Source organism: Mesoplodon densirostris, chromosome 7 (genome assembly GCF_025265405.1).
Source record: "Mesoplodon densirostris isolate mMesDen1 chromosome 7, mMesDen1 primary haplotype, whole genome shotgun sequence".
NCBI classification, from domain to species: Eukaryota; Metazoa; Chordata; class Mammalia; order Artiodactyla; family Ziphiidae; genus Mesoplodon; species Mesoplodon densirostris.
This window is the reverse complement of record NC_082667.1, coordinates 63,599,991-63,624,311: the sequence shown is the minus strand read 5'-3', so window position 1 is coordinate 63,624,311 and position 24,321 is coordinate 63,599,991. Positions and strand designations below refer to the sequence as shown.

Genomic DNA, 24,321 nt, shown 5'->3' with positions numbered 1-24,321 from the left:
AGGACACTGAAAGAAAAGAAAACTTAGACCAATATCCCTGATGAACATAGGTGCAAAAATTCTCAAAAAAATTAGCAAATTGAATTCCACAATGAATTAAAAGATCATACATCCTGCACAAGTGGGAGTTATCCCTGGAATGCAAGGATGTTTCAAAATAGGCAAATTAATAAATGTGATACACTACGTTAATAGAATGAAAAATAATTATCATATAATCATCTCAGTAGACACAGAAAAAGCATTTGACAAAATGCAACATCCCATCCTCTCATGATTAAAAAAAAAACCTCAATAAACTGGGTATAGAAAGAATATACCTCAACATAATAAAGACTATATTTGGCAAACACACAACTAACTTCATACTCAACAATGAAAGATTGAAAGCTTTCCCTCTAAAATCAGGTATAAGACAAGGGCACCCACTCTCACCACTCATATTTAACATGGTACTGGAAGCCCTAGCTAGAGCAGTTAAACAATACAAAGAAATAAAAGGTATCCAAATCAGAAAGGAAGAAGTAAAATTGTCATTTGCAGATTATATGATCTTATATACAGAAAATCCTAAAAAAAATTAACAAAAACACTGTTAGAACTAATAAATTGATTTAGTATAGTTGCTGGATACAAAATCAACATACAGAAATCAGCTGTATTTCTATACACTAACAACAAAATATCTGAAAATGAAATAAAGAAAACTGTCTCATTCGCTGTAGCAATCCTGAGAAAGAATAACAAAGCTGATGCATCACACTTCCTGATTTCAAACTACACTACAAATCTATAGTAATTGAAACAGTATGGTACTGGCATAAAAATAGACACATAGACCAATGGAATAGAATAGAGAGCCCAGAAATAAACCCCCATATATATGATAAACTAATATTTGACAAGGGAGCCAAAAAGATGCCATGGGGAAAGGTTGATCTCTTCAGCAAACTGTGTTAGGAAAACTGGATAATCACAAACAGAAAAGTGAAATTGGACCCCTAATTTATACCACTCAGAAAATTAACTTAAAGTGGATTAAAGACATAAACATAAAACCTGAAACTGTAAAACTCCTACAATAAAACATAGGGAATAAACTTCTTAACATTGGTCTTGGTGGTGATTTTTTGGATATGATACCAAAAGCATAAGCAACAAAAGCAAAAATCAACAAATGAGACTACATCAAACTAAAAAGCTTCTGCACAGTAAAAGAAACAACAAGTGAAAAGGCAACCTGGGGGCTTCCCTGGTGGCGCAGTGGTTGAGAATCTGCCTGCTAATGCAGGGGACATGGGTTCGAGCCCTGGTCTGGGAGATTCCCACATGCCGCGGAGCAACTAGGCCCGTGAGCCACAACTACTGAGCCTGCGCGTCTGGAGCTTGTGCTCTGCAACAAGAGAGGCCGTGATAGTGAGAGGCCCGCGCACCGCGATGAAGAGTGACCCCCGCTTGCCGCAACTAGAGAAAGCCCTCGCACAGAAACGAAGACCCACCACAGCAAAGATAAAGAAATTAATTAATAAACTCCTACCCCCAACATCTTGGAAAAAAAAAAAAGAAAGAAAAGGCAACCTACAAAATGGAAAAAAAATATTTGCAAACCATATATCTGATAAGGCGTTAATATCCAACATATGTAAATAACTCATACAAATCAATAACAAACAGACAAACCGAAAGACCCTCTAGAAACAATCCTCTTAAAAAACGAGTAGAGGATTTTCCAAATGTCTTGCAGTACATAAACATGGATATCTTTCCATTTATTTGTGTTGTCTTCACTTTCCTTCATCAGTGTCCTTTAGTTTTCAGACTATAGATCTTTCACTTCCTTGGTTAAGTTTATTCCATGTATTTTATTCTTTCTGATGCAATTGTAAATTGGATTGTTTTCTTGATTTCTCTTTTTGGTAGTTCATTATAAGTTTATAAAATAACAGATTTCTGTAAATTAATTTTGTATCCTGCAACTTTATTGAATTTATTTATTCTAATAGTTTTTTTTTGGCAGAGTCTTTAGGATTTTCTATATAGAGTATCATGTCATCTGAAAACAGTGAGTGTTTTACTTCTTCCCCTTCCAATTTGGATGCCTCCTCCCCTTTTTTTCTTGTCAGATTGCTGTGTCTAGGACTTCTAATGCTATGTTAAATAGAAGTGGCAAGAATGGGCATCACTGTCTTGCTCCTGAGTATGATGTTAGCTGTGGGTTTGTCATAAATGGCCTTTATGTTTTTAGGTATGTTCCCTCTATAACAAATTTGTTGGGAGTTTTAATCATGAATGGGTGTTGAATCTTGTCAAATGCTTTTTCTACATCTGAGATGATCATGTGATTTTTATCCTTCATTTTGTTAATATGGTGTATTATGTTGTTTGATTTGCAGATACTGAGCCAAACTTGCATCCCTGGATAAATCCTACTTGATCGTGAAGCATGGTCCTTTTTATGTATTGTTGAATTCATTTTGCTAATATTTTGTTGTGAATTTTTGCATCTATCTTCATCAGAGATATTGGCCTGTAATTTTCTTTCTTTGTAATATCATTGTCTGGTTTTGGTGTCAGGGCAATCTTGGCCTTGTAGAATGAATTTAGAAATGTTCCCTTTTCAATTTTTTGGAATAGTTTGAGTAAGATTGGTATTAACTCTTCATTAAGTGTTTAGTAGAATTCCTCTGTTAAGTTGTCTGGTCCTGGATGTTCGATTGTTGGGAGTTTTTTTTATTACTGATTCAATTTCATTACTAGTAATCATTCTTTATGGATTTTCTGTTTCTTCCTGATTCACTCTTAGAAGATTGTATGTTTCTAGGAATTTATCCATTTCTCCTAGGTTGTCCAAATTGGGGTGTATAAATGTTTGTAGTATTCTATTATGATTGTATTTCTGTAATATTGGTTGTAACTTCTTTTTCAAATCCAATTTTATTTATTTTGGCCCTTTTGTTTCTTGATGAGCCTGGCTAAATTAGGTTTATCAATTTAGCTTATCTTTTCAAAAAACCAACTCTTAGTTTCATTGATCTTTTCTGTTTTTGTCTCTATTTTATTTATTTCCAATTGTTTCCTTCCTTCTGTTTACTTTGAGCTTTGTTTTTTCTGCTTTTTCTAATTTCTTTAGGCAGAAAGATTGTTCATTTGAGGGTTTTTTTTGTTTGTTTCTTGAAGTATGCCTGTATCGCTATAAATTCCCTCTTAGAACTGCTTTTACTGTGTCCCATAGATTTTGGAATGTTGTGTTTCTATTTTCAGTTGTCTCAGGGTATTTTTTGATGTCCTCTTTGATTTCTTCATTGACCCATTGGTTTTTCAGTAGTATGTTGTTTAACCTTCACTTGTTCATGTTTTTTGCAGTTTTGTTCTTATAGTTGATTTCTAATCTCATAGTGTCATTGTTGGAAAAGATGCTTGATATGATTTCAGTCTTCTAAAATATTGAGACTTGTTTTGTAGCCTAGCATGTGATCTGTTCTGGAGAAAGTTCCATGTGCACTTGAGAAGAATGCTATTTTTGGATGAAATGTTCTGTAGGTATTTATCAAGTCCATCTAATCCAGCCTATCATTTGGCCACTCTTTTCCGATTGATTTTCTGTCTGGATGATCTATCCATAGATGTAAGTGGGGTATTAAAGTCCTCTACTACTATTGTATTACTGTCAACTTCTTTCTTTATGTCATGTCTCTTAATACTTGCTTTGTATGTTTAGGTGTTCCTATATTAGGTGCATACATGTTTATGAATGTTGTATCTTTGTCTTTTGCTATAGACTTTATTTTAAAGTCTATTTTGTCTGATATAAGTACTGCTCCCCCAGTTTTTTTTTCATTTTTATTTGCATAGACTATCTTTTTCCATCCTTTCACTTTCAACCTTTGCGTGTCTTCAGCTGTAAAGTGTCTCTTGCAGGCAGTATATGGGTGGGTCTTATTTTTTTATCCATTCAACAAACACATGTCTTTACTTATTTATTTATTTTTTGCCCCACTGTGAGACATGCAGGATCTTAGTTCCCTGACCAGGAATTGAACCTGCACCCCCTGCAGTGGAAGCATGGAGTCTTAACCACTGGACCACCAGGGAAGTCCCCATATGTCTTTTAATTGGAGCATTTAGTCCATTTACATTTAAAGTGACTATTGATAAGTATGTATTTACTGCCACTCTGTTCATTGTTTTCTGGTTGCTTTAGTAGCCTTCTCTGTTCTTTTATTATTCTTTTAGCCTCTTCCTTTGTAGTCAGTTTTCTTTAGTGTTATGCTTGAGTTCCATTTTCTTTGTTTTTTTGTGTGTATATATTGTAGGTTTTTGATTTGTGGTTACAATGAGGTTCATATATATTGACATAACATATCCCTTTGTTTTAAACTATAGTTGTTTACATTCAACCACATTCTCAAAGCTCCACACCTTTTATTCCCAACCACACATTTTATGTTTTTGATGTCATATTTTACATCATTATGTGTACCTCTTAACTGTTCATTGTAGTTATACAATTTTTGTCTTTTAACTTTTGCACTAGCTTTTTTCAAGTGGCTGATCCACTGCCTTTACTAATACATTTACCTTTACCAGTGAGATTTTTTTCCTTCATATATTTTCTTATTTCTTGTTATAGTCATTTCTTTTTCACTTAAAGGAGACCCTTTAACAGTTCTTGTAAGGATGGTTTAACAATGATGAGTGTTTCTAGTTTTTGCTTGTCTCGGAAATTCTTTATCTCTTCTTCAATTCTGAAACTTGCCAGGTAGAGTATCCTTTGTTGTAGGTTTTTTCCTTTCAGCACTTTAAATGTATCATGCCACTTCCTTCTGGACTGCACTGTTTCTGCTGAAAAATCAGCTGACAGCATTAGGGTGATTCCCTTTTATGTGACTCTCTTTTTCTCTCACTAACTTAAAATTTTTCTTTTTATCTTTAACTTTTGCCATTGTAATTATGATATGTCTTGGTGTGGGTCTCTTTGGGTTCATCATGTTTGAAACATTCTGCACTTCCTGGGCCTAAATACCTTTTTCCTTCTTCAGATTAAAGAAAATTATAGCCATTATTTTATCAAATATGTTTTTCTAGCCCTTTTCCTCTCTCTTCTCCTTCTGAGACCCCTATAATGTCAGTACACTTGATGTTGTCTCATGGGTCCCTTAAACTATGCTCATTAAAAATTTTTTTCCTTTTTTGTTCTGATTGGCTGATTTCAACCATTCTGTCTTCCAGGTTGCTTATGTGTTCTGTATCACCTAATCTGCCATTAATTCCTTCTAGTGAATTTTTCATTTCAGTTATTGTATTCTTCAACTCTCAACAGTTCTTTTTATATTTTCTAGTCCTTTGTTGAAATTCTCACTATGTTCCTCTATTCTTTTCTAAGTTCAGTGATTATTTTAATAACCATTACCTTGAAATGTTTATCAGGTAAGTTACTTATCTGCATTTCATTAAGTTTTTTTTCTGGTGTTTTATCTCATTCTCTCATTTGGAGCATATTCCTCTGTCTTCTCATTTTGTCTGACTTTCTCTCTTTGTCTATGAAATTAGGTGAAATAGTTACATATACTGGTCTTGAAGGTGTGTGCTTGTGGGGGACCATCCCTTTGCAGTCTGTGTGTGCTCAGTGGCTTTGGTGGGAGATCTTACCTGAAATGAGCAAGGGTCATGACTTCTCCTGGTTTGAGCTGGCAGCCACCACCTTGGTGGGGATTAGGGCTGGAGACAGAGTGGCTAGAGTCAGAGCCTGGTGTAAACCGTGGATTCTCCTGTGGCATGGTGGCAGTTGCTGCCTTGGTGGGGGTATGGCTGGAGCCAGAGGGGCTTGAACTACAGCCTGGAGCAAGCTGCAGCTAGTCTTGAGACATGCTGGCAGTCACACCTTGGTGGGGCTTTGGCAGAGAGGCTGCAGCTGGCGACTGGTGCAGGCTGGGGTGGGGTGTTCTGGGGCAATCCCGCAGGTTAGCCAGAGCACCAGGAACATTTCACTCTTCTGCCTCTGCACCGATATTGAGAGCAAGCAAGTCTGTGAGTGTGCTTTTCAAGAGCAGAGTCTCAGTTTCCTACAGCCTCCTGGTAAGCCCCACTGGTTTTCAAAACCAGGAAATGGGGCTTATCTTCCTGGTGCTTGACCCCAGGGTTGGGGTGCCCACTGTGGGGCTGAAACCTCTCTCTTCTTAGAGAGTATCCCTGAGCCTGTGCTATTCTCCTCCTCTGGGTTGCCCACTGAGGGTGTGGGTCCCAACTCGATCACTTCTCCTCTGCTACTAGACTCTGTGTGGTTCTTTCTTTGGTTGTAGAAGAGTCATTGGTCTAGTTTTCAGGTTATCCTCAGAGAAAGCTGCTATATATATATATATATTTGTAATTTTGATGTGTTTGTGGGAGGTGAGCTCAGGGTCCTCCTCATCTGCTATCTTGATCGCACATTCTTCTACCATTTTATATTTGTAGTGTCGTCCCTAACCTGATGTATTAAACAGAACAAATGTTTAGCTATGAGATAATTTATTATAGTATACTTCCAATAATTATCAAATGGAAGTGCACAAACAAGTAGAAAAAGAAAGAAACTGGTCGCTTGGAGAATTGACAGAATCCTTGGAGAATTGACAGAATCCTTAAATATTAGTTATATTTGTGTGAGGTGCACTGCTCAGTATTCACTGGAGAATGTGATAATGACCCCTGGTGCTTTTGAATTCACATTTGAATCTCAAGAATCTTCAGAGATTTATCCTCAAAGGCAAACACTAAAATAGCACAGCTCTTATAGTACAACAATGACTCTGAATTTATTACTGTAAGATGAATGAATTCTCATTTGTAGAGGTAAGATATTTGGCTTTTGTGAGTTAATCAGTTGTCCTGATTTTCAATAACCATTTGAGAACACTTTACTCTCTAAAGTTGTATCTGTTCTCACAAGCCAGGAGAAACAGGGCAGATGCTATCCAGCAGCCAGCTAGCAAGTAACCTTAGCTGAATTAACCTGTTTCTATAGTCTACTTAGTGTATAAATAGGCGTAATTCAAGTTACCATGATTCCTCATTTTTCCACCCGTAAGACCAGAAACTCACATGGTCTTTCAACGATATTAAACTGGGTACTCAGCCAATAAGTATTATACTATAAAATTCACTACGTTTAAGGTGCTTTGGGGACTTACTGTTTGTACATATCTTGGAAAGACTTCCTTTGTTTATTGTTCTGAAGGCTTAGGCTTACAGGCAACCAGAGGCTTTTGGGCAAAGTTGAGAATACAAAGCCAGAGAACTTGGAGATGAGTTTCAGCCTGGCAACTTGCTGGGCGAACCTGGGTACACTTCTTAACTTTTTAAGCTGGAACTTTATTCACCCAACTATACCCACCAGGGGGCAGACACCAGCTAGTCAGTCCCACCATGGACTTGATATATTGATATATATATATATATATATATCAATATATTCTGAAACGAATACTATTTTGTTCTATATTACTCCAATTTGAAAACATAATTACATTAGGAAATGATCAGATTTGAGTGAATGTAGTTTAATTATGTCCTAGATATTACACATGTAAGATTTTGCACAGTAATTATTTTGATATTTCAAACTAATTGAGAAAACAATATTTAATTGTAAATGTTAAATAAACATAATACATTTATAATAGCTGACTTCATTTATAACCTTAATTCAAACTTTCTTTCCCCTTCTTTGTCCAACTAAGAAAATTGTATTTCTCCTTTTAAAAACATGGTCTTGTTTTATTGAGAGAATTTGTAACCTTTGTGATTAACTAGGCACCTCTTCTGTACTTTAGCTGTCAGCAAGTAGCAATGTAATTTGTTATCCACCCATTTCCAAGAGACTTGACTTCATCATAAGTATTCTTTAATTTCATTTATAGCATAGTTACTAAAGGAATGGACTGTATTCAAACTACCTGAGATTCACATCTTGATTCTACAATTTGCTATGGAAACTTAGCTCAGTTACATTGCCAAATTCAGTTTCATTGTCTACAAATGAGATTAAATACTTAATATTATTTCATACAAATTAAAATCGAACTATATAGAAAATTCTTAACCCAAGGCTTGCCATTTAGTAAATATTCAATAACCGTTAGGTATTATATAATATAAAGAGGAAAAGATATACATTATTTGAAGCAGGTTTTCCCGTGTTCGTGCTGAAAACAATTTTTAAAATACAGAATACTCGGGGCCTCCCTGGTGGCGCAGTGGTTAAGAGTCCGCCTGCCGATGCAGGGGATACGGGTTCGTGCCCCGGTCTGGGAGGATCCCATATGCCGCGGAGCGGCTGGGCCCGTGAGCCATGGCCGCTGGGCCTGCGCATCCGGAGCCTGTGCTCCGCAACGGGAGAGGCCACAACAGTGAGAGGCCCACATACCGCAAAAAAGAAAAAAAAAAAAAAATACAGAATACTCATTATATAAATAAATAAAATTTTCTACTCTAAAATATATATAAAAATAGAAGAATATAAGGTTTTTACTCTAAGGTAAAAAAAGTTAGTCCAAACCTAACTGAATAATTTACTTGTTTATAATAAACTCTATGTGTATTAATAAAAAGAAAACCATCAAATTCAAAACTTCTTTAATGTAATGTCTCATCACAGGTTCATTTTGGTAGCAGCTACCCTATCTGATGGATTCCCAGGAGCATGGGAACAATACTGCAATGACAGGGTTCATTTTACTGGGCGTAACAAATGATCCAATTCTTCGAGTCATCCTCTTCACGATCATCCTTTGTATCTACCTGGTGGCCATATGTGGCAATCTCAGCACAGTCATTCTTATCAGAGTCTCTTCTCAGCTCCATCATCCTATGTATTTTTTTCTGAGCCACCTGGCCTTTGCTGACATAGGCTATTCATCTTCTGTAACACCCAATATGCTTGCAAATTTCCTGGTGGAGAGAAATACCATCTCCTATCTCGGATGTGCCATTCAACTTGGTTCAGTTGTTTTCTCTGGGTCAACTGAGTGCTTCCTTCTGGCTGCCATGGCATATGATCGCTTCGTGGCAATCTGCAGCCCACTGCTTTATTCCACCAAAATGTCCACACGAGTTTATGTTCAGTTACTCACAGTGGCTTATGTAGGTGGTTTTCTCAATGCTTGGTCTTTTACTATTTGCTTCTATTATTCACTTTTCTGTGGACCAAATCGAGTCAATCATTTTTTCTGTGATTTTGCTCCTTTGGTTGAACTCTCCTGTTCTGATATCAGTATCCCCGCAGTTGTCCCCTCATTTACAGCTGGCTCCATCATTGTGGTCATGGTGATTGTCATAGCCATCTCCTAATCCTCATCACCATTCTGAAGATGCGCTCCACCGAGGGGCACCACAAAGCCTTCTGCATCTGCACGTCTCACCTCACAGCAGTCGCTCTGTTCTATGGGACCATCACATTCATTTATGTGATGCCCAAGTCCAGCTACTCAACTGATCAGAACAAGGTGGTGTCTGTGTTCTACACGGTGGTGATCCCCATGTTGAACCCCCTCATCTACAGCCTGAGGAACAGTGAGATTAATGAGGCTCTGAAGAGAGAGCTTTGTTAAAAACTTTTAACTTCTCGATCTGTGTGTGCATCCATTCTCCTCCCAAGTTCTTTGAACATCTTTACGGTCGTTACTCTGAACTCTTTCTCAGGTAGATTGCCTATCTCCATACCTCTTAGTTCTTCTGGGGTTTTACCTTGTCCCTTTGTCTGGCGCATGTTCCTCTGCAGCCTCATTTTTTCTAAGTTGCTATTTTAATTTTTATATCTGTGGTAGGTTAGTTATATTTCTCAACCTTGGAGAAGTGGCCCTCTGTAGAAGGCATCCTGTGCATCCCAGCAGTGCACTCCCCTGTCATCACCCAAGCTATATGTTCTGGGGGTTCCCCCTAAGAGGACTGCATGGGTCCTTCTGTTGTGGTGGGCATGTGGCTGGTCTGGTGGGCTTGGATGGCTCCTCGTCTGGTTGGTTGCCAGGCCCTCCCTCGTGCGGATGCTGCTGGCTGCTGCTTAGTGGGTCCTGGTCACGGGGTGGCTGGTTGCAGAACTCTAGGGGTTCCCGGGACTCATGCTGGCTAGTGGTGGGTGGAGACAGGGTCCCAAAGATTCTGAGACTGCTGCCCACCCACTGGCAGGTGAAGATAAGTCCTGGGGTTAGTGCCAGATGCTGGCAGAAAGAGCTGATTCCTGGAGTCTGGCTGCAGGGCTCGGAGATCCTGGAGCTCGTTTCAGATCATCGGTGTGGGGGCTGATTCCTGACACAGTTGGGTATGGGGTCCGGGAGGTCCTGAAGGTTGCATTGGCCTGCTAGTGGGCGGGGCCAGGGCCCAGCTGGTCCCGGGGTAGGGTCTGGCCTACGTTCTGGTGTCTACTTGTGGTGTTTCCCCCCTGGTGGGCGAGGTTGGTCTAGAGGCAGGCTTCCTGGTGGGACTGGCTGGTGTCTGCCCCCTGGTGGTTATAGCTGGGTTTTGGCCCTGTGGTGGGCAGGGCCTTGTCTAGCTAGGGCTGCGTCTAAAGGCAGCTGTGGGCTCTTTAGTCTTTTAGGCAGCCTGTCTTTAGAAGGCTGGGGCTGTATCCTCGCCCAGTTAGTTGCTTGGCCTGAGGCGTCCCAGCGCCGGCACCTGCAGGCTGTTGGGCTAATGAGCTGGAGGAAGACTTTCAAAATGGCGCCCGCCAGCAGCGGCGTCCACGCAGCAGAAGTAGCTCCTAAGAAAAGCTGCTGCCAGTGACTTCGTCCCCAGGGCGAGCCGCAGCCATGCCCCCTGCCTCCCCGGGAGACTCTCCAAGACCGGCAGGTAGGTCTGGCCCAGGCTCCTATCAAATTATTGCTTCTGCCCAGGTGTGCGTGGGATTTTGTGTGCGCCCCCTAAGAGTGGAGTCTCTCTTTCCCCCGGTCCTGGGGGGCTCCTGCTAACTGCCTGGAGCACTGGCCTTCAATGCCAAATGCTCTGGGGGTCGTCTTCCTGGTGCTGGACCCCGCCTGGGTTGGGGGCCTGACGTGGCGCCCAGAACTCTCGCTCCTGTGGGAGGACCTCTGCACTATAATTATTCTCCAGTCTGAGGGTCGCCCCCCCGGGGGTAATAGGGTTTGATTCTACCGCGAGTCCAACCTTTTCACCTGTTTTGTTGTGGTTCCTTCTTTGTGTATTTAGTTGTAGAAGATCTTTTCTGGTAGGTTCCAGTGTTCTTCATCGATGGTTGTTGTGCATATAGTTGTGATTTTGGTGTGCTCCCTAGAGGAGGTGAGCTCAGTGTCCTTGTACTCCGACGTCTTGGCCACTCTCCTTAATCTTGCAGTGACCTTTAAAATCGCCTCTTCCTATTTGATGAAGACTGCTTTGTTTTTCCTTTGTGCTTAGTCTAGCTTCACTTGCTCACCTCAGCTTGGGGGTAAAGAGAGAGCTTGCTAGAAAAATATTTTCTTAATCAATTTGTAATTTTTTTAGTATTTGATCTAATGATAGACCATAAAATAACAATAAAAGGACAAAGAGTGTCTGTGGTCAAAATATATTGGTCTGTATGTTATTAGACAATGGGAAAGCTCTTAGTAAAGGTCAGGGTTAGATTTTCTGATATGAGAAAGTAAATTAGAAGCCCATAGTGAGCTACCATTAATAAAATGAAATTTAATTATTAATTAGTAACACAAGTTGGTTAACATGAAAAAATACTCTGCAGAAAATTCTATAAAATTTTATTCACATCTTTTCCAAAGCTGTACTCTGCTATAAGTTAAGGTTTTTGGACCTCCAAACTTTTGAGACTGTGTCCACTTCAACAGCAGCTTGTCCTGGAATGAGTGTGATAATTATAGTTATGACTGAGTACATTCTGAGGGGAGATGACCAAGTGGAACCAGACAGTAAAATTACTGGACACGTCCTTTTTGCATGGTTATCTGTAGATGATGGGCTTTTTGGACCCATAAATGCTGGCCTGTGTTCCTAGTCTGGCTGCAGCCTAGTTACAGGAGACTTCATAAAAGAACAGGATGAGATACCCCTGACCAAACCAGCTGTGAATGCTTATGTCAGGTCAAAACTGGTGACTTCTCTGTGGAAATGAGCAGGGTTCCTGAATTCCTAGGGAGCGAGTAAACAAGCTCTTTAAGTGACTTTTTCGTGCTCAGATGCAGCCTGTTAAGGAAGACTGAGGGAACTAGATTGTGTTTCCCCTGTGAAGTTTAATTTATCTGTACACACTGATGACTACCATATTTATTTCTGTTTCCCTGTCCTTTATTTAGTGCTTTAGACAAAAATATTTTTGTCTGTTGAGTCTCAAGCACAAATCGTCTAAAGTAATTATCTCCTTCCACCCCCAACTTGCTCCCCTCCAATGTTCCATATCCTAATAAGAGGCACCATCATTCAATCAACATATTGATTAGAAACCTGAGGGTAATTTATTTTTCTCCCTCCACATGCTTGCACTCAATGACAAAGTCTTGTACATTCTGAGTCCAATATTTATCTCCCATTGCTCTTCATTTTCGTTGTCAGCACTTTTTTTCCCCCAGCTACCACCTTATATATTTATTTTACAGTAGTACTCCTGTAATATTTGATTTTATGTGTCAATTTGGCTAGGCTACAGTGACCAGGTGTTTGGTCAAACATGAGTCTAGATGTTGCTGCGAAGGTGTTTTTTAGATGTGATTAACATAGATGTGAAGAACATAGGGGTAAGATAGGAATAAAGACACAGACCTACTAGAGAATGGACTTGAGGATATGGGGAGGGGGAAGGGTAAGCTGTGAGAAAGCGAAAGAGCGGCATGGACATATATACACTACCAAACGTAAGGTAGATAGCTAGTGGGAAGCAGCCGCATAGCACAGGGAGATCAGCTCAGTGCTTTGTGACCGCCTGGAGGGGTGGGATAGGGAGGGTGGGAGGGAGACGCAAAAGGGAGGGGATATGGTAACATATGTATATGTATAACTGATTAAATTTGTTATAAAGCAAAAAATAGAAATAAAAAAAATATATAGATGTGATTAACATTTAAATCGGTAGACTTTGAATAAAGCAGATTACTGTCCATAATGTGGGTGGCCCTCATCCAATCAGTTGAAAGCCTTAGGAGAAAAGCCTTAAGTCCCCTTAAAAAGAAGGACTCTGTCTCCAGGATGCCTTTGGACTCACAACTGTGACATCAGCTCTTGCTGGAATTTCCAATCTCCTGGACCGCCCTGTGCATTTTGGAATTGCCGGCTCCCATAATTGTGTGAGCCAATTCCTTTAAAATAAAAACAACAACAACGTTATAGTGGTTCTGTTTCTCTGGAGAATCCTAGCTAGTAGAACTCTAACCAGCTTTCCTCTCCCCTCTCTTACTGTCTTACAACTCATTAATCTAAATAGATTGCTTTCCGGGCGGCGGGGACGGAGGTGGGCTTGGCGGGTCCGCGCGGCCTCGGGGCCGGAGCCCGGGTCCCCGCCCGCCCCAGCGCCCGCCGCCGGCCGAGCCCCGCGCCCCGTGCCTCCGTCGTGTGTCGCGGTGGTCGGAGATGCGCCCGGGTCCACGGGACAGGCGGGCGCAGAGTGGGAGGTTACGGCGCCTCCGCGGAGCATCGCGGGTCCGGGGCTGGGGGCGCCGCGGCTTGCTACGCTCTCCGCACTTTGCCGGCTCTGAAGCCTCGAGAACAAGGCTAGGCAGCAGTAGTTTAATGGGGAGTTGGCCTGCTGGGAACTAGGGCCCTGCTGGGGTCTCAGTTCTTGGCTGGCCCCGGAACACTAGGTTGCCAGGCGCGTGACGGCAGCAGGTAGGAGTGAGCCGCCGGTGCAGCGATGAGCAGGGAAGGAAGGACACTGGCTGTTGGCCTGTGAACCTGGGCAAGAATGACCAGCCAACACAATCCAGACCAAGGTCCGTGGGCCCAGCTCGGTCCTGGGCGGCTGGTCAGTGGAATCGACCTGCAGGTGTGGCTCTTGTCACTCCTGGCTTCAGGACAGATCCTGCTGATGAGCCCAGGGCACCGGCCTCAGTCCTCCAGGAGAGTGCCTTGGGAATGTCCTCTGATGAAAAAAGAACCCGCAGGCTTAGAAAATAACTTGTGTGTGGAACGTTGGTGTGTTGAAAAGCAGTTCTGTGTGCTTTTCCCCCTTGGTGTGGATCAGCAGTGCCGAGGCAGCAGGCGTGATACAGAAGTGTGAGCAGAGAAGCGTCTGGAATCCCCTGACTCCAGGGAAACTAGAGGTGACAGCAAGCCAGTGAAGAGGACAGGAGCTGGGGGCGGTGGCGCTGGCCGCAGCCCAGCAGGCGCCCCTCATCTCAGGGCCCTAATCCTGGCTCCAGCCGGGTGGTCAGGGCAGCTGCAAGGTCTTGTGCGCGAGCAGAGCCCACAGTCCTGAGCGGTTCTTCGCTGTGTTTGGGTCCTCTCCCCCGATCCAAGGGGAGCAATCTAGATGAGATTTAAGAAATAGTGCTTTAGGGCTTCCCTGGTGGCGCAGTGGTTGAGAGTCCGCCTGCTGATGCAGGGTACGTGGGTTCGTGCCCCAGTCTGCGAAGATTCCACATACGGCAGAGAGGCTGGGCCCGTGAGCCATGGCCGCTGAGCCTGCGCGTCCGGAGACTGTGCTCCGCAACGGGAGAGGCCACAGCGGTGAGAGGCCCGCGTACCACACACACACACACACACACACACACACACACACACACACACACACACACACACACACACACACACACACACACACACAAAGAATTAGTGCTTTAAGAATGTGGATCTCATAGTTGAAACCTCAGAACACGTGTTTTCAGCGCAAGGTGTTAAAAGTGAAGGGACGCCTCCTCAAGGAGGGTATCTCCATGTGGGCAGAACTAGAGAATAAATGGGTCTTGAATAAACAAACAAAAAATCGAAATAGATTAATTCCTTTGTTAATATCCCCCAAAGACTTTGAATAAAGGCAACAATTCTTAACAAGTTTACAAAGTCCTGAATGTGTCCCTGTTATGTTTCTATCTCTCAGCACTCTTCCCTCATTCCCCAAACATTCAAACTCTGTGTGTGCTCAGTGGCTTTGGTGGGAGATGTAGATCTGAAATGAGCAAGGGTCATGACTTCTCCTGGTTTGAGCTGGCAGCCACCACCTTGGTGGGGATTAGGGCTGGAGACAGAGTGGCTAGAGTCAGAGCCTGGTGTAAACCGTGGATTCTCCTGTGGCATGATGGCAGCTGCTGCCTTGGTGGGGGTATGGCTGGAGCCAGAGGGGCTTGAACTACAGCCTGGAGCAAGCTGCAGCTAGTCTTGAGACATGCTGGCAGTCACACCTTGGTGGGGCTTTGGCAGAGAGGCTGCAGCTGGCGACTGGTGCAGGCTGGGGTGGGGTGTTCTGGGGCAATCCCGCAGGTTAGCCAGAGCACCAGGAACATTTCACTCTTCTGCCTCTGCACCGATATTGAGAGCAAGCAAGTCTGTGAGTGTGCTTTTCAAGAGCAGAGTCTCAGTTTCCTACAGCCTCCTGGTAAGCCCCACTGGTTTTCAAAACCAGGAAATGGGGCTTATCTTCCTGGTGCTTGACCCCAGGGTTGGGGTGCCCACTGTGGGGCTGAAACCTCTCTCTTCTTAGAGAGTATCCCTGAGCCTGTGCTATTCTCCTCCTCTGGGTTGCCCACTGAGGGTGTGGGTCCCAACTCGATCACTTCTCCTCTGCTACTAGACTCTGTGTGGTTCTTTCTTTGGTTGTAGAAGAGTCATTGGTCTAGTTTTCAGGTTATCCTCAGAGAAAGCTGCTATATATATATATATATTTGTAATTTTGATGTGTTTGTGGGAGGTGAGCTCAGGGTCCTCCTCATCTGCTATCTTGATCGCACATTCTTCTACCATTTTATATTTGTAGTGTCGTCCCTAACCTGATGTATTAAACAGAACAAATGTTTAGCTATGAGATAATTTATTATAGTATACTTCCAATAATTATCAAATGGAAGTGCACAAACAAGTAGAAAAAGAAAGAAACTGGTCGCTTGGAGAATTGACAGAATCCTTGGAGAACTGACAGAATCCTTAAATATTAGTTATATTTGTGTGAGGTGCACTGCTCAGTATTCACTGGAGAATGTGATAATGACCCCTGGTGCTTTTGAATTCACATTTGAATCTCAAGAATCTTCAGAGATTTATCCTCAAAGGCAAACACTAAAATAGCACAGCTCTTATAGTACAACAATGACTCTGAATTTATTACTGTAAGATGAATGAATTCTCATTTGTAGAGGTAAGATATTTGGCTTTTGTGAGTTAATCAGTTGTCCTCTGATTTTCAATAACCATTTGAGAACACTTTACTCTCTAAAGTTGTATCTGTTCTCACAAGCCAGGAGAAACAGAGCAGATGCTATCCAGCAGTCAGCTAGCAAGTAACCTTAGCTGAATTAACCTGTTTCTATAGTCTACTTAGTGTATAAATAGGCGTAATTCAAGTTACCATGATTCCTCATTTTTCCACCCGTAAGACCAGAAACTCACATGGTCTTTCAACGATATTAAACTGGGTACTCAGCCAATAAGTATTATACTATAAAATTCACTACGTTTAAGGTGCTTTGGGGACTTACTGTTTGTACATATCTTGGAAAGACTTCCTTTGTTTATTGTTCTGAAGGCTTAGGCTTACAGGCAACCAGAGGCTTTTGGGCAAAGTTGAGAATACAAAGCCAGAGAACTTGGAGATGAGTTTCAGCCTGGCAACTTGCTGGGCGAACCTGGGTACACTTCTTAACTTTTTAAGCTGGAACTTTATTCACCCAACTATACCCACCAGGGGGCAGACACCAGCTAGTCAGTCCCACCATGGACTTGATATATTGATATATATATATATATATCAATATATTCTGAAACGAATACTATTTTGTTCTATATTACTCCAATTTGAAAACATAATTACATTAGGAAATGATCAGATTTGAGTGAATGTAGTTTAATTATGTCCTAGATATTACACATGTAAGATTTTGCACAGTAATTATTTTGATATTTCAAACTAATTGAGAAAACAATATTTAATTGTAAATGTTAAATAAACATAATACATTTATAATAGCTGACTTCATTTATAACCTTAATTCAAACTTTCTTTCCCCTTCTTTGTCCAACTAAGAAAATTGTATTTCTCCTTTTAAAAACATGGTCTTGTTTTATTGAGAGAATTTGTAACCTTTGTGATTAACTAGGCACCTCTTCTGTACTTTAGCTGTCAGCAAGTAGCAATGTAATTTGTTATCCACCCATTTCCAAGAGACTTGACTTCATCATAAGTATTCTTTAATTTCATTTATAGCATAGTTACTAAAGGAATGGACTGTATTCAAACTACCTGAGATTCACATCTTGATTCTACAATTTGCTATGGAAACTTAGCTCAGTTACATTGCCAAATTCAGTTTCATTGTCTACAAATGAGATTAAATACTTAATATTATTTCATACAAATTAAAATCGAACTATATAGAAAATTCTTAACCCAAGGCTTGCCATTTAGTAAATATTCAATAACCGTTAGGTATTATATAATATAAAGAGGAAAAGATATACATTATTTGAAGCAGGTTTTCCCGTGTTCATGCTGAAAACAATTTTTAAAATACAGAATACTCGGGGCCTCCCTGGTGGCGCAGTGGTTAAGAGTCCGCCTGCCGATGCAGGGGATACGGGTTCGTGCCCCGGTCTGGGAGGATCCCATATGCCGCGGAGCGGCTGGGCCCGTGAGCCATGGCCGCTGGGCCTGCGCATCCGGAGCCTGTGCTCCGCAACGGGAGAGGCCACAACAGTGAGAGGCCCACATACCGCAAAAAAGAAAAAAAAAAAAAAAATACAGAATACTCATTATATAAATAAATAAAATTTTCTACTCTAAAATATATATAAAAATAGAAGAATATAAGGTTTTTACTCTAAGGTAAAAAAAGTTAGTCCAAACCTAACTGAATAATTTACTTGTTTATAATAAACTCTATGTGTATTAATAAAAAGAAAACCATCAAATTCAAAACTTCTTTAATGTAATGTCTCATCACAGGTTCATTTTGGTAGCAGCTACCCTATCTCATGGATTCCCAGGAGCATGGGAACAATACTGCAATGACAGGGTTCATTTTACTGGGCGTAACAAATGATCCAATTCTTCGAGTCATCCTCTTCACGATCATCCTTTGTATCTACCTGGTGGCCATATGTGGCAATCTCAGCACAGTCATTCTTATCAGAGTCTCTTCTCAGCTCCATCATCCTATGTATTTTTTTCTGAGCCACCTGGCCTTTGCTGACATAGGCTATTCATCTTCTGTAACACCCAATATGCTTGCAAATTTCCTGGTGGAGAGAAATACCATCTCCTATCTCGGATGTGCCATTCAACTTGGTTCAGTTGTTTTCTCTGGGTCAACTGAGTGCTTCCTTCTGGCTGCCATGGCATATGATCGCTTCGTGGCAATCTGCAGCCCACTGCTTTATTCCACCAAAATGTCCACACGAGTTTATGTTCAGTTACTCACAGTGGCTTATGTAGGTGGTTTTCTCAATGCTTGGTCTTTTACTATTTGCTTCTATTATTCACTTTTCTGTGGACCAAATCGAGTCAATCATTTTTTCTGTGATTTTGCTCCTTTGGTTGAACTCTCCTGTTCTGATATCAGTATCCCCGCAGTTGTCCCCTCATTTACAGCTGGCTCCATCATTGTGGTCATGGTGATTGTCATAGCCATCTCCTAATCCTCATCACCATTCTGAAGATGCGCTCCACCGAGGGGCACCACAAAGCCTTCTGCATCTGCACGTCTCACCTCACAGCAGTCGCTCTGTTCTATGGGACCATCACATTCATTTATGTGATGCCCAAGTCCAGCTACTCAACTGATCAGAACAAGGTGGTGTCTGTGTTCTACACGGTGGTGATCCCCATGTTGAACCCCCTCATCTACAGCCTGAGGAACAGTGAGATTAATGAGGCTCTGAAGAGAGAGCTTTGTTAAAAACTTTTAACTTCTCGATCTGTGTGTGCATCCATTCTCCTCCCAAGTTCTTTGAACATCTTTACGGTCGTTACTCTGAACTCTTTCTCAGGTAGATTGCCTATCTCCATACCTCTTAGTTCTTCTGGGGTTTTACCTTGTCCCTTTGTCTGGCGCATGTTCCTCTGCAGCCTCATTTTTTCTAAGTTGCTATTTTAATTTTTATATCTGTGGTAGGTTAGTTATATTTCTCAACCTTGGAGAAGTGGCCCTCTGTAGAAGGCATCCTGTGCATCCCAGCAGTGCACTCCCCTGTCATCACCCAAGCTATATGTTCTGGGGGTTCCCCCTAAGAGGACTGCATGGGTCCTTCTGTTGTGGTGGGCATGTGGCTGGTCTGGTGGGCTTGGATGGCTCCTCGTCTGGTTGGTTGCCAGGCCCTCCCTCGTGCGGATGCTGCTGGCTGCTGCTTAGTGGGTCCTGGTCACGGGGTGGCTGGTTGCAGAACTCTAGGGGTTCCCGGGACTCATGCTGGCTAGTGGTGGGTGGAGACAGGGTCCCAAAGATTCTGAGACTGCTGCCCACCCACTGGCAGGTGAAGATAAGTCCTGGGGTTAGTGCCAGATGCTGGCAGAAAGAGCTGATTCCTGGAGTCTGGCTGCAGGGCTCGGAGATCCTGGAGCTCGTTTCAGATCATCGGTGTGGGGGCTGATTCCTGACACAGTTGGGTATGGGGTCCGGGAGGTCCTGAAGGTTGCATTGGCCTGCTAGTGGGCGGGGCCAGGGCCCAGCTGGTCCCGGGGTAGGGTCTGGCCTACGTTCTGGTGTCTACTTGTGGTGTTTCCCCCCTGGTGGGCGAGGTTGGTCTAGAGGCAGGCTTCCTGGTGGGACTGGCTGGTGTCTGCCCCCTGGTGGTTATAGCTGGGTTTTGGCCCTGTGGTGGGCAGGGCCTTGTCTAGCTAGGGCTGCGTCTAAAGGCAGCTGTGGGCTCTTTAGTCTTTTAGGCAGCCTGTCTTTAGAAGGCTGGGGCTGTATCCTCGCCCAGTTAGTTGCTTGGCCTGAGGCGTCCCAGCGCCGGCACCTGCAGGCTGTTGGGCTAATGAGCTGGAGGAAGACTTTCAAAATGGCGCCCGCCAGCAGCGGCGTCCACGCAGCAGAAGTAGCTCCTAAGAAAAGCTGCTGCCAGTGACTTCGTCCCCAGGGCGAGCCGCAGCCATGCCCCCTGCCTCCCCGGGAGACTCTCCAAGACCGGCAGGTAGGTCTGGCCCAGGCTCCTATCAAATTATTGCTTCTGCCCAGGTGTGCGTGGGATTTTGTGTGCGCCCCCTAAGAGTGGAGTCTCTCTTTCCCCCGGTCCTGGGGGGCTCCTGCTAACTGCCTGGAGCACTGGCCTTCAATGCCAAATGCTCTGGGGGTCGTCTTCCTGGTGCTGGACCCCGCCTGGGTTGGGGGCCTGACGTGGCGCCCAGAACTCTCGCTCCTGTGGGAGGACCTCTGCACTATAATTATTCTCCAGTCTGAGGGTCGCCCCCCCGGGGGTAATAGGGTTTGATTCTACCGCGAGTCCAACCTTTTCACCTGTTTTGTTGTGGTTCCTTCTTTGTGTATTTAGTTGTAGAAGATCTTTTCTGGTAGGTTCCAGTGTTCTTCATCGATGGTTGTTGTGCATATAGTTGTGATTTTGGTGTGCTCCCTAGAGGAGGTGAGCTCAGTGTCCTTGTACTCCGACGTCTTGGCCACTCTCCTTAATCTTGCAGTGACCTTTAAAATCGCCTCTTCCTATTTGATGAAGACTGCTTTGTTTTTCCTTTGTGCTTAGTCTAGCTTCACTTGCTCACCTCAGCTTGGGGGTAAAGAGAGAGCTTGCTAGAAAAATATTTTCTTAATCAATTTGTAATTTTTTTAGTATTTGATCTAATGATAGACCATAAAATAACAATAAAAGGACAAAGAGTGTCTGTGGTCAAAATATATTGGTCTGTATGTTATTAGACAATGGGAAAGCTCTTAGTAAAGGTCAGGGTTAGATTTTCTGATATGAGAAAGTAAATTAGAAGCCCATAGTGAGCTACCATTAATAAAATGAAATTTAATTATTAATTAGTAACACAAGTTGGTTAACATGAAAAAATACTCTGCAGAAAATTCTATAAAATTTTATTCACATCTTTTCCAAAGCTGTACTCTGCTATAAGTTAAGGTTTTTGGACCTCCAAACTTTTGAGACTGTGTCCACTTCAACAGCAGCTTGTCCTGGAATGAGTGTGATAATTATAGTTATGACTGAGTACATTCTGAGGGGAGATGACCAAGTGGAACCAGACAGTAAAATTACTGGACACGTCCTTTTTGCATGGTTATCTGTAGATGATGGGCTTTTTGGACCCATAAATGCTGGCCTGTGTTCCTAGTCTGGCTGCAGCCTAGTTACAGGAGACTTCATAAAAGAACAGGATGAGATACCCCTGACCAAACCAGCTGTGAATGCTTATGTCAGGTCAAAACTGGTGACTTCTCTGTGGAAATGAGCAGGGTTCCTGAATTCCTAGGGAGCGAGTAAACAAGCTCTTTAAGTGACTTTTTCGTGCTCAGATGCAGCCTGTTAAGGAAGACTGAGGGAACTAGATTGTGTTTCCCCTGTGAAGTTTAATTTATCTGTACACACTGATGACTACCATATTTATTTCTGTTTCCCTGTCCTTTATTTAGTGCTTTAGACAAAAATATTTTTGTCTGTTGAGTCTCAAGCACAAATCGTCTAAAGTAATTATCTCCTTCCACCCCCAACTTGCTCCCCTCCAATGTTCCATATCCTAATAAGAGGCACCATCATTCAATCAACATATTGATTAGAAACCTGAGGGTAATTTATTTTTCTCCCTCCACATGCTTGCACTCAATGACAAAGTCTTGTACATTCTGAGTCCAATATTTATCTCCCATTGCTCTTCATTTTCGTTGTCAGCACTTTTTTTCCCCAGCTACCACCTTATATATTTATTTTACAGTAGTACTCCTGTAATATTTGATTTTATGTGTCAATTTGGCTAGGCTACAGTGACCAGGTGTTTGGTCAAACATGAGTCTAGATGTTGCTGCGAAGGTGTTTTTTAGATGTGATTAACATAGATGTGAAGAACATAGGGGTAAGATAGGAATAAAGACACAGACCTACTAGAGAATGGACTTGAGGATATGGGGAGGGGGAAGGGTAAGCTGTGAGAAAGCGAAAGAGCGGCATGGACATATATACACTACCAAACGTAAGGTAGATAGCTAGTGGGAAGCAGCCGCATAGCACAGGGAGATCAGCTCAGTGCTTTGTGACCGCCTGGAGGGGTGGGATAGGGAGGGTGGGAGGGAGACGCAAAAGGGAGGGGATATGGTAACATATGTATATGTATAACTGATTAAATTTGTTATAAAGCAAAAAATAGAAATAAAAAAAATATATAGATGTGATTAACATTTAAATCGGTAGACTTTGAATAAAGCAGATTACTGTCCATAATGTGGGTGGCCCTCATCCAATCAGTTGAAAGCCTTAGGAGAAAAGCCTTAAGTCCCCTTAAAAAGAAGGACTCTGTCTCCAGGATGCCTTTGGACTCACAACTGTGACATCAGCTCTTGCTGGAATTTCCAATCTCCTGGACCGCCCTGTGCATTTTGGAATTGCCGGCTCCCATAATTGTGTGAGCCAATTCCTTTAAAATAAAAACAACAACAACGTTATAGTGGTTCTGTTTCTCTGGAGAATCCTAGCTAGTAGAACTCTAACCAGCTTTCCTCTCCCCTCTCTTACTGTCTTACAACTCATTAATCTAAATAGATTGCTTTCCGGGCGGCGGGGACGGAGGTGGGCCTGGCGGGTCCGCGCGGCCTCGGGGCCGGAGCCCGGGTCCCCGCCCGCCCCAGCGCCCGCCGCCGGCCGAGCCCCGCGCCCCGTGCCTCCGTCGTGTGTCGCGGTGGTCGGAGATGCGCCCGGGTCCACGGGACAGGCGGGCGCAGAGTGGGAGGTTACGGCGCCTCCGCGGAGCATCGCGGGTCCGGGGCTGGGGGCGCCGCGGCTTTCTACGCTCTCCGCACTTTGCCGGCTCTGAAGCCTCGAGAACAAGGCTAGGCAGCAGTAGTTTAATGGGGAGTTGGCCTGCTGGGAACTAGGGCCCTGCTGGGGTCTCAGTTCTTGGCTGGCCCCGGAACACTAGGTTGCCAGGCGCGTGACGGCAGCAGGTAGGAGTGAGCCGCCGGTGCAGCGATGAGCAGGGAAGGAAGGACACTGGCTGTTGGCCTGTGAACCTGGGCAAGAATGACCAGCCAGGGCCTCCCTGGTGGCGCAAGTGGTTAAGAGTCCGCCTGCCGATGCAGGGGATACGGGTTCGTGCCCCGGTCTGGGAGGATCCCATATGCCGCAGAGCAGCTGGGCCCGTGAGCCATGGCCGCTGGGCCTGCGCATCCGGAGCCTGTGCTCCGCAACGGGAGAGGCCACAACAGTGAGAGGCCCACATACCACAAAAAGAAAAAAAAAAAAAAAAAAAAAAGAATGACCAGCCAACACAATCCAGACCAAGGTCCGTGGGCCCAGCTCGGTCCTGGGCGGCTGGTCAGTGGAATCGACCTGCAGGTGTGGCTCTTGTCACTCCTGGCTTCAGGACAGATCCTGCTGATGAGCCCAGGGCACCGGCCTCAGTCCTCCAGGAGAGTGCCTTGGGAATGTCCTCTGATGAAAAAAGAACCCGCAGGCTTAGAAAATAACTTGTGTGTGGAACGTTGGTGTGTTGAAAAGCAGTTCTGTGTGCTTTTCCCCCTTGGTGTGGATCAGCAGTGCCGAGGCAGCAGGCGTGATACAGAAGTGTGAGCAGAGAAGCGTCTGGAATCCCCCGACTCCAGGGAAACTAGAGGTGACAGCAAGCCAGTGAAGAGGACAGGAGCTGGGGGCGGTGGCGCTGGCCGCAGCCCAGCAGGCGCCCCTCATCTCAGGGCCCTAATCCTGGCTCCAGCCGGGTGGTCAGGGCAGCTGCAAGGTCTTGTGCGCGAGCAGAGCCCACAGTCCTGAGCGGTTCTTCGCTGTGTTTGGGTCCTCTCCCCCCATCCAAGGGGAGCAATCTAGATGAGGTTTAAGAATTAGTGCTTTAGGGCTTCCCTGGTGGCGCAGTGGTTGAGAGTCCGCCTGCCGATGCAGGGTACGTGGGTTCGTGCCCCGGTGCAGGAAGATGCTGGGCCCGTGAGCCCTGGCCACTGAGCCTGCGTGTCCGGAGCCTGTGCTCTGCAAAGGGAGAGGCCACGACAGTGAGAGGCCCGCATACCGCAAAAAAAAAAAAAAATGCTTTAA

The 24,321-nt window shown here is 43.7% G+C and overlaps 2 protein-coding genes across 2 annotated transcripts; both read left to right on the top strand.

Annotated features, from left to right (window-relative positions):
* The first annotated feature begins 8,664 nt into the window (after nt 1-8,664).
* On the top strand, nt 8,665-9,587 carry LOC132493703 (olfactory receptor 5P6-like). The gene is given in 2 exon segments (XM_060104462.1): nt 8,665-9,322; nt 9,325-9,587. Coding segments are annotated over 2 exon segments (921 nt in total).
* An 8,503-nt stretch (nt 9,588-18,090) lies between these two features.
* On the top strand, nt 18,091-19,013 carry LOC132493615 (olfactory receptor 5P6-like). The gene is given in 2 exon segments (XM_060104340.1): nt 18,091-18,748; nt 18,751-19,013. Coding segments are annotated over 2 exon segments (921 nt in total).
* The last annotated feature ends 5,308 nt before the right edge of the window (nt 19,014-24,321 follow it).